Source organism: Pangasianodon hypophthalmus, chromosome 17 (genome assembly GCF_027358585.1).
Source record: "Pangasianodon hypophthalmus isolate fPanHyp1 chromosome 17, fPanHyp1.pri, whole genome shotgun sequence".
Lineage (NCBI taxonomy): Eukaryota > Metazoa > Chordata > Actinopteri > Siluriformes > Pangasiidae > Pangasianodon > Pangasianodon hypophthalmus.
Window position 1 is genome coordinate 10,329,333 of NC_069726.1, and position 15,556 is coordinate 10,344,888.

General features: G+C 36.9%; 1 protein-coding gene across 3 annotated transcripts in view; it reads right to left on the reverse strand.

Moving 5' to 3' along the window:
- Nucleotides 1-15,556, reverse strand: part of rxfp2a (relaxin family peptide receptor 2a) — a 56,867-nt gene that overhangs the window by 17,502 nt on the left and 23,809 nt on the right. For all 3 annotated transcript variants that reach the window (XM_053241051.1, XM_026941631.3, XM_026941636.3), the window contains 2 exons: nucleotides 10,481-10,552; nucleotides 1,602-1,673 (listed from right to left, as the gene is read on the reverse strand). In XM_053241051.1, coding sequence (XP_053097026.1) covers nucleotides 1,602-1,673; nucleotides 10,481-10,552 — 144 coding nt within the window. The remainder of the gene's footprint in view (nucleotides 1-1,601; nucleotides 1,674-10,480; nucleotides 10,553-15,556) is intronic.

A 15,556-nucleotide genomic window follows, 5' to 3' on the forward strand; every position in this document is an offset into this window, starting at 1 on the left:
AGACATCCATTTTATGTTTTCAATAAAAAAAAATGGAAATTTTAAAACATTTCCTAACAGAGCATCTCACTATGTCAACAATTACATATTTTTATTTGTTAAATAGCAACACATTTTCTTAATCCATTATTTTTCATTAGCCTTAGATTATGTTCAGTGTATCAATATAAACCACCATTTATACAGTTATTACATATTTTGTTGATTTTTGAATTGAAAAGAAGTAATGCATAATTACTTTATATTTGACAAACAATAGAGAAAAATTGTGGTATATGCAAAAGTTTGTACACTCTTCTAGTTGTAGAGTCTCAGAATTTACTCGTTAGGCCTTAATTAAAAAAGCATAATAAATTCTCTGACTTCAAAACTTGCTAACACTCAACAACTATGGGCTCCTTTAAGCAGCTGACTGAGGATCTGAAAATGGATCTAATTCATGCCTACAAAACAGGAGAAGGCTATTAAAAGATATCAAAGCACTTTTCACTGTGTACAATGTCATTAAGAAATGGCAGTTTAAGGCAACTGTGGAGGTCAAGGCTAGATCTGGAAAATTCTCAGAGAGAAATACCCATAAGCTGACCAGAAAGGCAAAGCAAAAGCACATATGACAGCAAAGGACCTGCAAGAAGGTTTAGCTGACACAGGAGTGGTGGTGCACCATACTACACTGCAGCATTGCTTGAAACCTTACCGGCAACCTCATCACAAAAGTCAACATGTCAAGTATGCAAAACAACATCTAGCTAAGCCATTCTGGAAACAAGTGCTGTTGACTGATGAAGTAAAACTGGAACTCTTTGGCCACAATCAACAAAGCTTTGTTTGGAGCAAAAAAGAAGCAGCATTTAATGAAAAGAAAACCTTGCCAACTGTTAAGCGTAGGGGTGGGTCTATTATGCTTTGGGTTGTGTGGCAGTCATTGGCATATGAAACATTGCACAAGTACATGGAAGAATGGATTCTAGTAAATATCAGCAAATTCTGGAAGCAAATGCAACACAGTTAGTCAAGAAACTGAAGCGTAAAAAGAGTCTGGCTTCTACAACAGGACAATGATCAAAAACATACCTCTATATCCACCATGAACTATTTCAAGAAAGTCACCATCTGAAGTTTTTGGTATATCCCCTACAGCCACCTGATTTGAATATCACTGAAAACATACTGTGCATGCAAGACAGCCCAAGAATATCTTAAAACTCAAAGCATTCTACAAGGAAGAGTAGGTGAAAAGTCCGAAAACAAGAATAGAAAGACTCTTACACAAGAAAAGAACATCTGCCTACAAAAGCTATGACATCTGCCAAAGGGGGTACTGTCAGAGCTGCTGTTATAGAAAATTAATCAACACCTTCTGATTTCACAATTCAACAGTGTCATGGTGTAAGTTTCACTAGAGTTTACACTACGTCCATACTTTCGTGGAAACTTTAGTGGACTCTGCAGATCAATTTATTGTGATTTATGTAATATTCTTTTAACTCTGTTTGTTTGTTTGAGTGAAAATGAAGCTATTGATCCACCCACTGTTGTCTAATATCTGTGTGAAGGGTGTATGAGAGCTGTCATGTCTGTGAAGTGTGTGCTGTACTCACAGCCACTGTAATTTATGGAGATCTCGGAATACATCAGGCCCCAAGGACGTGATGTTGTTCTGACTTAGGAACCTGTATAGAAAAAAAGGCCACACAAGGAACCATCAAGAAAAGATAACACAAAGTGAGTTTCAGTGGTAGTACCACGTTGGCACAAGTTTCTCAATAATCAAAGCTTAGTTGTCTTTTACCTAAGCCACTAGTGCAATTTTTTTTTTTTTAAGAAAAATCAATTTAATGTCATCTGCTGAGCTTTGAGTATGAAAGGCAGATTTTCCAAATATTGCTGCAGAACACAACATTCTCTTGTCTTTTTTATACTGTACTTTGCCTGATTTTATCTTTAGTCTGCTATCCTAAATGGTTGACTTCACTTTATGTATATACAGTGGGGACCAAAAGTCTGAGACCACATTAAAAATGTAGGGTTTTTTTCCATTTAAAATTGGAAATAAATAGAAGGTTTTAGAATTTAGAAATATTTAAAACAAAGAAAGTAAATGTTTAATGTCTTGAATATTTAATTTTCTAGATTCTGCACTATTTCTAGGTTCCTATTTAAATGTAAGCAAATTTGTAAATGTAAGCAAACATGTTAACTGCTTTGTGCAAAAGGTCAGATTTTCGTTATGCTTTATCTCTTCTATTGAAGCATGTGTTCACTCAAGCATGTGGATTTGATCTGAGAAGGATCATAAGGTTTTGCACAAACTTGTGGAGTCCATGCCAGCTCGATTGCACACTGCCATTAAAGGAAAATGGGGACATAGCAAATACTAAGAAACTCTGAAATGCATGTAAATATTTCAAAGTCTCTAATTTTCACCCAAGTTGTTGTCAATACTATAATTTGTAATGAAAATTGTTGCATTCAATTACAACAGAATGCAAAATAGAAGCATTTTCAATCTCAGACATTGTCTCAGACATTTGGACCCCACTGTATATTTACCTACTTTAATTTATTAAAAGTAAATATGTAGATAAATAAATAGTCCATGTCACTTCAGTGCATTTACTACTAGCTGATGTATATGATGACACCAGCACACACACTAGGACAGGAATATAGCATTTTAGACTACAGACACAGTATTCCATAATGCTTGTAATCAACTGAGACCAACTCTGATACTGACTTAACAATTATAACTTGATGTGTAGGTCAGAATACAGAATTAAAAGATTAATTATAAAAAGGGAATTTTAGGGTGCACAAATTGTGGAAAAAAGAAACCATTATTCAAAGGTGTGAAAAACATTGAAATATTTGATACCTAAACACATTTATACACAAGTTGTCATACTCTATTACATGTTTTCTCAGTTAATTATATGCGATATTATTTGCTCTCATCTTTCCCTTTCTTCTCTTGTTGAATCGCAGAAATGGATTCAAAGGTGCTGAGGTTTTGTTAATCTTGTTACTGTTATGGGTAAAATCTGCACCATCATATACTGTGCATTGATGCACCCCATAGGTGACAGAAATTCTAATATTTTACTTATTACTTACAGAGATTGACTGTATTACTGAACAAGACAGATTTCGGGGAGGGATGGTGATTTGTTTGTTTGTTCCATCAAGCTCCAATGCAGTTGGAAAATGGACATGATCAATGCTCTAATTGTTTGGGACCTGAACATCTATGACAAGCACTTTCTAATAACCTTCTGATAGACATGTTTAAGCCTCTGACAAGCAACTATTAAAGCTATTGTTTGCATGCTTAAAATATACTGCCTAGCTAGTGGAGTAACTTTTCTGTACAGTACACGTTTAAAGATAGAAGCCTCTGAGGTAACCCTGTCACATTCCAGTGAAAAGCTTTATATAGAACACTGAAAGGGAAATTACTTTTCTAACTGGTAAGCTTCTGACATATGCAGAAATCCTAGGCTTGCCACCGGTAGAGTGATGAATGCCTTTCTGTAGTCTGTGCACACCAGATGTGATGCAAGTGGTGAACAAACATGATTGGTTTCAAAACAAAGATGTGACAAAGATGTGAAGGATGCATATTTCCACACTGCAACTGCTGAGGTGCAGAGGCGATTCCTCCACATTCACAAATGTGCTAGAGTTGCCCTATAACCAAAGATACGGGAAGTGGGGGTGCTGAGGATGATGCAGCAACCCCAACTTTCAGGATTCATTTAAGAGCAACTGCAACTGCTATAATAATAATAATGATAATAATAATAATAATAATTTTATTTAAAGTTTTTATTTATAAGTTTTTAAAATGGAGACTTTTGAGTAGTTTTTGAGTTTGTATATCGGAGGTTGTATGTTTATTTTATTGGACATTTATATTTTTTTTCACATCAGCATTAACCTGTCACATCTTACTGTATGTAGGCACAGTGCCAGGTACAGTACAAGGTATTTGCCTAAGCAAATCACAACCATAACATCACAAAAAAGCATATCAGATTTTTTTTGCTCCATCGAACCAAAATTACCGTAGTCATAGCTCATAGTTTCGCAGCACACTCATGTATGCTGCATGAAATTCCAGCATCCCCAATGGAAAACATGTTCCTACAGCCCTGCCTACAGTATAACCCCTATCCATACTCCCCTATCTGGATGACTGGCTGCTGTGTGGACAGTCCCAACAGCAAGTGATGAGCCAGACAGTGCTTCTGAGCTCTCTTGTGGAGCCTCTAGGATTGAAAGTCGATTACAGGAAAAGTCATTTGACACCTGAACAGACTGTGCAGTTCATAGGACTGAAGTTTGACCTGTTGGGCATGCAAGCCTTTTTGATGGAAGCAAGAGCTGTCTTGATCATAAAAGCAGGCAGAAAATCACTACAACATTAATGACACATATATAGACTTTATATATCTCTGACAGGGATGTTGAGAGCAGCAATCCTTAGAAAATTGGGAATACTGCACCTCAAACCATTTCAGTGCTGATTGAATGCTCAATGACTGTCAGCCATGTTCCAAAAGCATGTGTCAGTAATGATGACAATATCATTGACGACAATATCAAAATCATTGGATCAGTTCATGTTTTCTCCTTCAAGGTATGCCCCTATGTGTTGCAAACAGGGAAATGACAAATATCTTCCAGCAAGGACAGGGAGGTATGTGGAAAAATGTGAGGCTCGATGTCAGCATATTAATGTCTTTGAAATGAAAGCTGTGTGACACCACCAGAGGGGCACGAAATCTCACACTGTATGCCTACCAGGCCAATGCAATCAGTCAGCAAATGCACTGTCTTGCAGCAAGCCTATAGCCAGGAATTGGAAAATCCACATGCCAGCGGTTTACCTACTGCAGAGTGGAAGTCTGTTTCACTTACAGAAAGCCAGATTTTGGCACCACATGTGCCTTGTGGTAAGTTTGAGCAACTCTCCCCCTCAACATAATACAGCATTTACCCATTTGTTCAGAGGACAAAACAGGGTAATTTCCTGTTTTTGTTTTTTTTTTTGATTGTTTTTACTAATTCAATTTTACTGTATCAAAAATGTAGGCACTGCATACCAATGACACGTACCAAATTAGATTATGGTTTAAATTTACTAAATAAACTAGGATACAACTATTGTTTCTACCATCAGCTGTATTTTATTGTTGCCTTGACAGGTTTAGGGTTAGGGTTATTTTTTGATGGTAAAAGTAGTATGTGATGTCCCAAATAAGTTCTGGCAGGCTCTAAACAAGTCCTCAGTTATTGAGTGCTCCACAACAAAGACACAGAGAAAGCTCAAATTTCATGTGCGGATAGATAGTTTATTACTTTGAAACATGGCAGCTTTTGTTGATATCATCACTATTTTCTTTATATGAAAGCATTTTGCACAATAGTAAGACAGTAGATGCCAGCATCCACACCACTAGAGGGACACACTGAACAGACACACTACATGTCCGAGCAATTCTTATCCTCAATAGAGTACAAAATTAGCACAATGAGTAATTCTCAACCGCAGTATCAGGTAGCTAAACTATCAGAATGTTGAGTGATTCTTATCCTCAGTTTAAAAAAAAAACAGTATCATTTCAAGTGATTTTCATCCTCAGTAGCCTAACTAACAGTGTCAACTCTGATTGATTCTCATCCTTAAGTGGAAGCAGTATTTACAGTATGAGTCATTCTCTGTCTCAAAGTATTCACATTATTTATTGTCTGGCAAGGTGCGCCATCAGGACGTGTTTTGAAACCTCATGACACAGCCTCCACTAGATCCAAATGAAAAAGCCTGGCTGTCTGTAACAAAAGGAAGTATGACATAAGGTCATGTAACTGTGTCTCTACAACTGAGTGGAGGACCACCAAGCCAATGTTTAGAAAACATGATTGTGTGTGATGTGTAGTGTCTTAATTTGTGTAAAATTACTCAAACTTTACAATGGCTTTTGCAACATTATTAACAGCTTGGGTTGCTGTGTTAATTGTTTTGGAGCATTAAGCATTAGGTCAGAGAAATAGAGAAATCAATAGGGACGAACCTTTATTTATGTATATATACACCACCAGTCAAAAGTTTGGACACACTAGATTCAATATATATTTTTCCTTGCCTTACAGACAATTTGATAAAGCTTATGTTCGGAATCTGTTTCTTAGACAAATGTAAATAATAGAGTTAATGCCCATGTATAAATTTATTTTTAATACTTAAAAGAAGTAGTTTTAATGACATTAGTGACACATAAAGCACACCCAAGAATATGAAAACACTGCTGTCTATTCATCACGTTTCCCTGGTACAGTTTTTTCAGTATGCATGAACATGTGTTTCAAGTCTAGCTTTTCTCTAGTTATGCAGTTCTAAAATATGCATGTCTTCAGCCCGCATATCCGTGTACCACAAGCATATCTTCATCCTGCATAAGCCCATCCTCATTCCGCAACTACATGTTCCACGAGCATACCTTCATGCTGAAATGAATGTTAATAAAGGCTGGAATGGTCTCTCCATAGAAACAGAAGTGGGAAGAAGACTCTGCCGATTGGTCGCTAGAAAGAGGAGTGAGGGCCTTTACCACATTAGAAAGCAAATTAGAGGAGCTGGCTGTGAGCATAGGCCAGAGAAGAGAAGAGAAGTGCTAGGCCACCTGGATCAGTTGGGTTGACAAGAATGACCAGAGCGTGAGTGTGACATACTGGAGGCCTTTTATAAGCTGCACACATGGGGTCACAGTCAAAGTGATGACTTTGCTATTTGTACTTGGGAAGGAAACAAGCAACGATCCATTCCATTCCTGACTGAAATGGACCTGATGCTCCTCCATTCAGTCTCTGCTCTCAAAACTATACACACATCATATCACATTTTGTAAATTGTCGTGTATTGTGAGTGTAGCAGGTGGGGTGTGGTTTAGTGCATGTCTCCACTATTAAGGAGGTGTTGGGGAATAACTAGAGAAATAATGAATTGTCCCTCACATTGTATGGTTATGTGATCTCTTAGTCCCTCTCCCTGAGCAGTGAGCTGAGTGGGTATGTTTAGGCCAAGAACAGAGTAAAAGCCAAAGCTCATCAGAAAGTTGAGTGAGCTGAAAAGATGCAACATTGTTTGTTTTTAACAAAGTTTTATATTACCGACTGACTATAGTGCCATGCGAACAATCACAGATAAAAAGCTCACATTCATGCACCCTTGGTCTGCTGTGTTCTCTTTGTGGTGTACTGCCAAAATATTACAGTGAGAAAAATGCATAAGTGGGTCCAAAACCATGAACACTCTTCTCAAAATAAAGTATTCACATCAAAATATTCTATACAGCTAGTCAGGAAAAAAATAGATAGATATTACTAAATAAATAAGAATGTTAGTGGAAACTAAATGTTGTATATACTGTGTATATACACAGATATGAATGACTGGTTCATTGTTTCCTCTGAATTCAATCATCAAAAATGGATTTCTATAACATAAAAATAAACAATATGATAATATAGTGAAAATAAATAAATAAATAACTAAAATTGATCTAAAAGTAGTCTGAAGGATCTTTCCTTTAATTTCTATCATTCATTTTATTTCAATTCAGTAAGAGAATTTCAAAAATTCTTCCACTGCTCTCACACATGATTGATGGCATCGTCAACAAGTGTAACCTCAATTTCATTTGAGCCTGTTTATTTTCTCGGGAGAAAACTTCCTTGTGTTTTTCCCTGAGTAGATCAGTGAATTGTGTCTTGTAGGTTGGACAACCTCTTATGCCAGTCAATTGGGTCATTTTGTTCAAGAAAAGGATTCTACATAGTAGTTTAGTGATAGCCTCATTTACTGAGTCTTGAATTGAATTCAATATATAATATTCTTTTTGTTCAACCACCCACTGACACCATACTTTGATCATTATGCCACAGTCGGTTAGGCCTAGGTCTGTAAAGTTTAAGAACTTGTCAGGACAATGACAATACTTTCATTTCAATACCTCCTTCACCAAAACGTAAGCATTCAGGAATAAAACATCTCTACAAGAGAGCATTTTGCAGGTATACAACAAATTAGCTTATAAAAATTCATGGCATGATAAGGCATTGGGTAGAACCCTATATCACAGTATACCAAAGTATACCATCGTTCACTCACCATGAAACAAATGTGTAAACACTATAACAGATATGAGGGATTATCAGGATAGATTACAAGCTAGCAGACGATGTAGTATAGAAGGAGGTATATTTTGAAGTCTTAAAGTCTTTAAGTTGCTGATGACTAAAGGAGGTAACTTAGGCCCAAAATTTATGCCAATATTTTATCCATATATCCACAGAGTACCATTATGTAGCATTATGCACGTTACTGTAAGTTTATTTTTTTCGGCTGCGCATTTAGACTATGCAAATGACCTGTGTCTTTTGCGAAAAACAGGAACTTCAGCATGACATACTGTGGTTATATTAAAGTAAAAATTGCCTTATTCCAAGCTGAGAATCTCATGTAACCGAGACATGCCTCTGTTTTCAGCAAACTCCACTCCACGCACACAATTCTCACGCTCTCTGGGTAGCGCTTAAGTCTGTAGATACTTATGAGGTCTGAATACCTTTGTAAACAATTTTGGTACTAGCTCCTCACTATGCATTAGTAACTTGACTCTGAATATTGCCCACTGAGATAAAAAGCTACTCTTCAAGCACACAGGCTAAATGTCCACTGCACTTAGCATGAACACCTCCCTCCGCTCCCTTTGCCAAAGCGGCGTATGATGAAACATTCAACATTAGCTGAAACATGCATCACACAAAGAAGTGGGTTGTGGCGTTTATTACATTTTTTGTCTAAGTTGTCCAGACAGAGCTTTGCACTGCCTGTATATGTACAATAGACAATGGAATATGGACAATGGAAACATTTCTTTTGTCTGATTAGTCACCACTATGTAGCTGCAATTTGTAATTTGAAAAGTTTAAACCAGCTCAACTTTTCTCACCGCCCTGTGACTGAAGTTCTCACCATTCTCTTTCCCACACAATCCCTCACACTTTTTTTGCTACTCCCTAGTGGAAATGCATTCAAGTAAAATTTCAGGTGATGAATTCGCATGCAGCGGACATGTACCCATAGAGGTATATTAGCTAGCTTGGTATCTGTGCTTTCTTCTAGATGACAAGCTAGCCAGTACACCTATAGCTTTACTAGTTTAGCACTCTAGATAAACTAGTCAGAGTTGAGCTAAAGTGGATTTTTTTTTTACTTTTAGTCCACTCGTTCAGGTTTGTTCATACTTACTTCACTCTCAGATTCATGCCAAAGTACTACTCACTGACATTTAACAATTCAAGCTCTGTGACTTCAATTCAATCTATATACAGAGAAAACTGAAATGGAGACCTACATCTCTTCAAAACTATACAATGCAATCCATCATGTAGGCGTTTCGAAAACAACTTCCCCTGTTTCCACTGAATTCTAACTGGTAGATGGCTTTGTTTATTTCAGCTCTTGAAAGTGGGAGACTTGACACATAGATGAAGTGATGCATAGAGGGAGTGGATTAGCATGTGTTGTTTTTGCCTGCCTCAGTTAACTGTATAAAAATATCCATATTGACCAAGCACCCAATGAGAGCATGAAGTATGAAGCAGACTAAGCAGTGCTGGTGTGAAACGCTTATTTGAGTGGAAAGGATTTGTCTGAAGCCATTTTTGAATAGGAACTTGTCTTATCCAACTCGAGACATCTCACTGTAAACCCTAATGTTGTCTTTACTTAAACAAAGTTATTTACCCACAAAATACATAAACCTAAGATTTCAAGTGTTATGAACTCAAAATCATTATTTATTAAAATAGCTCACTCTGGTCTTTCTTTGATGTAATTGGCCATGCGAAGAGTTCCGCCTGGCAACATGAGAACTAATGCACTGATTGGTAGATGATTGCAAAAGTCAGTCCTAAGAGTTCATCTTGACTAGGCAAGAGGACTCATGTGTGTTTACAAAGAAATGGCATGTAAATCATGTAAATAAGGTTACATTTTGCTAAATGTAATTGTATACTGGTTCACTCATGGACTAGTGGCTAGCATTAAGCGCTCTCGCAGCCATGGCTTGGGTTCGATTCACGGTCAGTACACAATAAAATACACTAAATGAACACCAAGTTAGGTGACCTAAGTTATTTAAGTACACTAAATGAACACCAAGTTAAGTGAACTTAACAATTTAAGTAGAGTCTACATGAGCATCAAGTTAAGTGAACTTAATTATACAAGTTTTGGGAGACGGCATTACTCAATTCAGTTGAGGGAATGAGTTTACACAATCAATTGAGTACATTCAGCTTGTCAGGGTTTTCAGTGCTGGATCGTTTGCCACAAAACAACAAAATCAATATTGCTCTCTTATTCTTCAAGGTTGTTCGTAAAAGAAGAACCTGGATAAAGAGGACTCACAGTTTTCTCAGTCTGAATAAGCCGCTGAATGCACGGTCGGACACTGTATGAATGCTGTTGTTCTGCAGAAACCTGTAGAAGAGAAAATTATACCAAGTAAGCTTAATGACATCTTGCAATGTGAAGGCAGTAGCATAAGAACACAAAATTCACCATAAAATAAAGCCTGCTTACAAGACACATTTTATTAGTATTTTCTGAAAGGCAGCTGATAATCAACAGCAGTAAACTAAGGCATTTTAATACAATAATGAAATCAATAGTTTAATTAATGTTCTCTGTTAACAGTAAGTACTTGGGTAATAACAGGGAATGTTTGCCAACTTTTGATCTGTTTAGCCTTATTTTAACTCTGGCTAAAATATAATGAATTAAATAATTTATGAAAGTTCATTTAGTGATTTTCAAAACTAGTGAAGTTTCTGTAAATAAATAGTTTTATATACAGTATAGATACAGGAGGGGCCAGTAGGACTACTATAAAGAGAGGATTGGAAAAGGGACAGGGGGTGCACAGCAACTAAAAAAGTTGGTAGCTTGGAAAAAGTCTTCCTTCATGGTAAACATAGCCTAGTTAAGTACAGTTATAGCATGGATTTTCTAACTGATAATCATCGCAGATACTATCGCTTATTCCCAAAAAAGTGCTGTGCAAACAATTTCAACTTAAAAAGTTAACGTTTTAACTTAAAGTGTGCTTACTAATTTAGCCTGCCCTGCTAAGTAGCCTGTATGTCTGCCAGCATCAACTGCAATAGTTTAGTCACAGCGAGCTGCTGACTCAGCATGAGTATTGTGTTGAAGTTGGAGAATGAGACCACGACTTTCTTCTCCTGTTTGTCTTGCCCGCCACAAAGACTTTCTCTACTTTTAAGCCAGCAAACAATCTGAGCTGCCAAGAGGTTCAGAGTTCCTCTGGTTCCAAGGGACTACACTCTACAAAGACAACATGCGCTAGCTACATTGCCACTGATGGGACTTCCATTTTATATCGCTGAAAGATCAGAAACTGCTGGAAAAAGGTACTATTTTGTTTTGTCTCACTCTGTTGAGTGAAGTGGCCAGTTAAGTTTTGGGCCTCTATGCTCCCGAGAAACTAATCAGGCCTGCAATATTGGTTTTGGTTTAATATCCCCCCACCTCATTCTTTGTTTTGAGTGTTTGAGTGTGGACCCACAATTTTATATTTTATTTATACAACAGTTAGTTCCGGTCCACTAATTTGACTGGTCGAGCAGCATTCTAAGAGGGCATATATAATCGCACTGGGATGTTCACTGTGTGTCTCACTCCGCTTGTTTTTGTTCACCACGTAGAATTCCACTTCCTAGTTTGAAACAGTTACTGCAGTAGTGTTAGCGACATCATCAGCGGGCGTGGGAAAAGATAAATTTCAGGAATATAACTTTTGACTTAAAATATGAAAGCTCGTCAGATGAAGATAAAAAGGAAGAAGAGAAGCCAATTTCACCGGAAGCAGCTTTAAGAGGAATGTACAAATCAGTGTTAGCTAGTCAAGTAGCCACTGTTGTGTAAAGTGAGTGTGGCTTCTCTGGCATCTATTTCCGCTAGCGGAGCAAAAATAAACAGAACATTTGGCCTTACTGCATCTGAAATGTCACTTACTTGGTATTAATTTCTTGTTTATAGAACTGTATAAAACTGTATAAAAGTGCTGTAGACACTGAAATCTTTATTGGTTTATAATCTGAAGCTAATTGCATTGGGTGTTTTGTCTCTATAGATCTCACAACTTAAAAAAAAAATCCAAATTGGTTTCCAGTATATTTATAATAATTTTAGGGACGTTAGAGATTTTTTTTTCCTTCACAATAAGTACTGATAACTAAAGGACAATCATATGCCTGTGAGACAGCATTGTCGCCTCGCAGGCCCTGGAATGGGGCTTGGGTTATTGAGTTTCTCAAGCTCTCTCCATATCCACATTGGTTTCTTCTGGGTTCCCCGTTTTGCTCCCACCTCACAGACCAAGCCAGTCGGTGAATAGGCTACAGCTTCATGTGAATGAGTGTGTGGGTGTATCCCCTGTGCCCTGTGACCAGTTTTCCTGGGATAGACTCCAGATTCACTGTGAACCTGAAGATGAATGAAGTAATAAGAGTAATTTGAGGGTATGTACTGTCATATCGAGTGAACTGTTTCATAACTGTCTAATTTTAGGGAACCAAAAATAAAAGGACAGTTTCTTTACCAGGTGTCTTTCTGTCAGTTCATGGACAAGAATGTTAACAAAAGGTCTACAGTAAATTCTAAATGTGGGTCTTGTTCCTGTTGTCTCTCAAAATGAAATATAAATCCCAGTAAAGAATAGCCATAATGGGGATAAAAAAAAACTCTTGACAAAATAACTCAGATTTAGTCAGAAACAAAGTCAAAGATAAGAACAGTACAGGAATTTTTTTATTTTTTTTTAAAAAGATCACACTAAACAAGGTTAACCACAAGTGGTAAGCCTCAAAACAGAAAGACCAGGTAACAGTTTACTAAAAAGTGCAAAAGTTCTGGAACAAAGTGTAATAGACAGCTAAGAAACTGTATTACAGGTAAAGAAAATGAGATAAAACAAAAAAGTAACTTATCATCCAATGAATATAAACTTATTTGTCATGATGGCATGTAGTGTACAGAATCATCTCCAACTAAATGTGTTAAAACTAATGGGAGCTGGATACTGGCTTGAAACTATTCAGATTTTCAGGGACAAAAAGTGGGATATTATTAACTAGTCAAGTCAGTTATTTAACTATATAATGTTCATATGGTTTAATTAAATGGGAGGGATCATGTGTTATGTAAGTATAATATTATGTTACGTAAGCGATTACTATATGCTTCATTAAATGCAGACCTCATTTTTTCAAATCTAACGATGCCACAGCTCTATTCATTATTTTTTTTAGTATGATCCAAGACAACACTGCAAGCATTCATTTTATCCATGTTTTCAAAAAAAATAAAAAATTTTTTTATGATGTCTAACTAAGACACTTCAACTGGCTTTTATAGCACTTTATCTTTCCATGCCAAGAAAAACATTTACAGAAAAAAAGGTATGGAGATTTGGGGTAGTATTAAATGTTTATCACATCAAACTCAACTGCAAATGGACAGATCACATTCTTCATATGCTGAGCAATATCCAGAGGTTACACATCATCAGTGCACTATAAATTCTCTAATCCACTAGAGGTTTAAGAGACTGAGCTGGGAACTTGCTAAGACCTTGACCTTGAAACTAATGCCTTATTGGTGAGTTAGAGGCTATATACTATGTGTGTAACTTCAAAACACAAAAAAAACAAGAATATTATATAGCTTTTACCCTAATACATGTGTTGGAAAGCAAAAACACCAAAGGTAATTGAAACGCATGCTGTCAGCCTCGTTGGCTTATGGCTGCAGCTGTAGATATTTCATAGTTGATTATTATGGTTCTTCTGTTGAATTTTTTTTATATTCACAATTCACATACTTTTTATGGCCAAAAGATTGTAGATACCTGACCATCACACCCATATAGGCTTTTTGAACATCCCATTCCAGATTTAATCCCCCCTTTGCTGTTATAATAACCTCCAAATTTTGGAGCGTGGATGTGGGGATTTGGCCATTCAGCCACAAGAGCATTAGTGAGGTCAGGCACTGATGTCGGGGAGGAGGGGCACAAATGGCATTCCAGTTCATCCCAAGAGTTTTCAGTGGGATTGAGGTCAGTGCTCTCTGCAGGTCACTCAAGTTCTTCCGCACCAACCTTGGCAAACCGTGTGTTCATGGACCTCACTTTGTGCACAGTGGCATTGTCCTGCTGGAAAGGGTTTGCGTCTCTTACTTTCAGTGAAGGGAAATTGTAATGCTACAGTATACAAAAAAATTCTATACAATTATCTGTTTCCAACTTTGCGGTGACAGTTTGTGGATGAAACACATAGGGGTGTGGTGGTCAGGTGTCCACATAATTTTTGGCCATATAGTGTACATTCCTCTCCGACAGCACTGGAAGGCCAAATCTTTGTTTTTGCTTTACACTGAAGACATTTGGGTTTGAGATCAAAAGATGAATATGAAATGATAGAGCCAAATTTCAGCTTTAATTTCCTATATTTACATCTAGATGTATTAAACAATTTAGAACATGGCACATTTGGTGGCAGCCCACCCAATTTTTAGGTGAGCAAAAGTATAGGAACAGATAGTCTTAAAGTAAAGAACACTACATATTTGGTTGCATATCCCTTGCTTGCAATAACTGCATCAATTCAGCAACCTACTGACATCACCGAACTGTTGTACTTATATTGTTATGCTTTACCAGGCTTCTACTGCAGCTTTTTTCAGATGGTGTTTGTTTTGGGGGGTTTCTCCCTTCAGTATCCTCTTCAGGAGGTGAAACGCATGCTCAGTTGGATTAAGGTCTAAAACCTTGGCCTTGCCATTCCAATACTTTCGGAAGGGATTGTATATATTCTGTTTGGGATTTTTTTTCTTTGTTCATTTTCTAAAATTGGAACATGTTTGGATGGTGAAATGGAAAGAGGCCAGGAAAGGGAGGACCCACAGGACTCTCTATAACAACTATTCATATGCTCGCTCACACACACACACAGAATCCTGAAAAAAATATATAATTACAGACAGCAGTTATTGTATAAGCCTAATGTTAAAAAAAATAAAAAAAATCAACATTAATTGTAGAAGGCATATATTTTTGTAAAATATATCAGACAATAGTATGAGTAATAGTATCATGTTACAGAAAGAGAATGGAGGCTTTTTCAAGCCACAAAAGAGTCAGTCAACTGCTGCTTTTGTACTTTTACTGTTTAACTTATGTAATATGCTAGGGGCAAAAGTAACAGACAGTACCTGTCATTAAACAGACAGCACCAATATCATCACTACTGACATTCTACCCTTGAGTATCGTCCTTTCTGATATCGTGTAAATTCATTTGAATGGAGGATATTGGAAATGAAATGGTTATCTTTAAGATCTTCTAACTGTCAAGCTTTCTGTCTAATCTTTTTGTCTATTTTATTTTAGCTTCTTCTTGGCAAT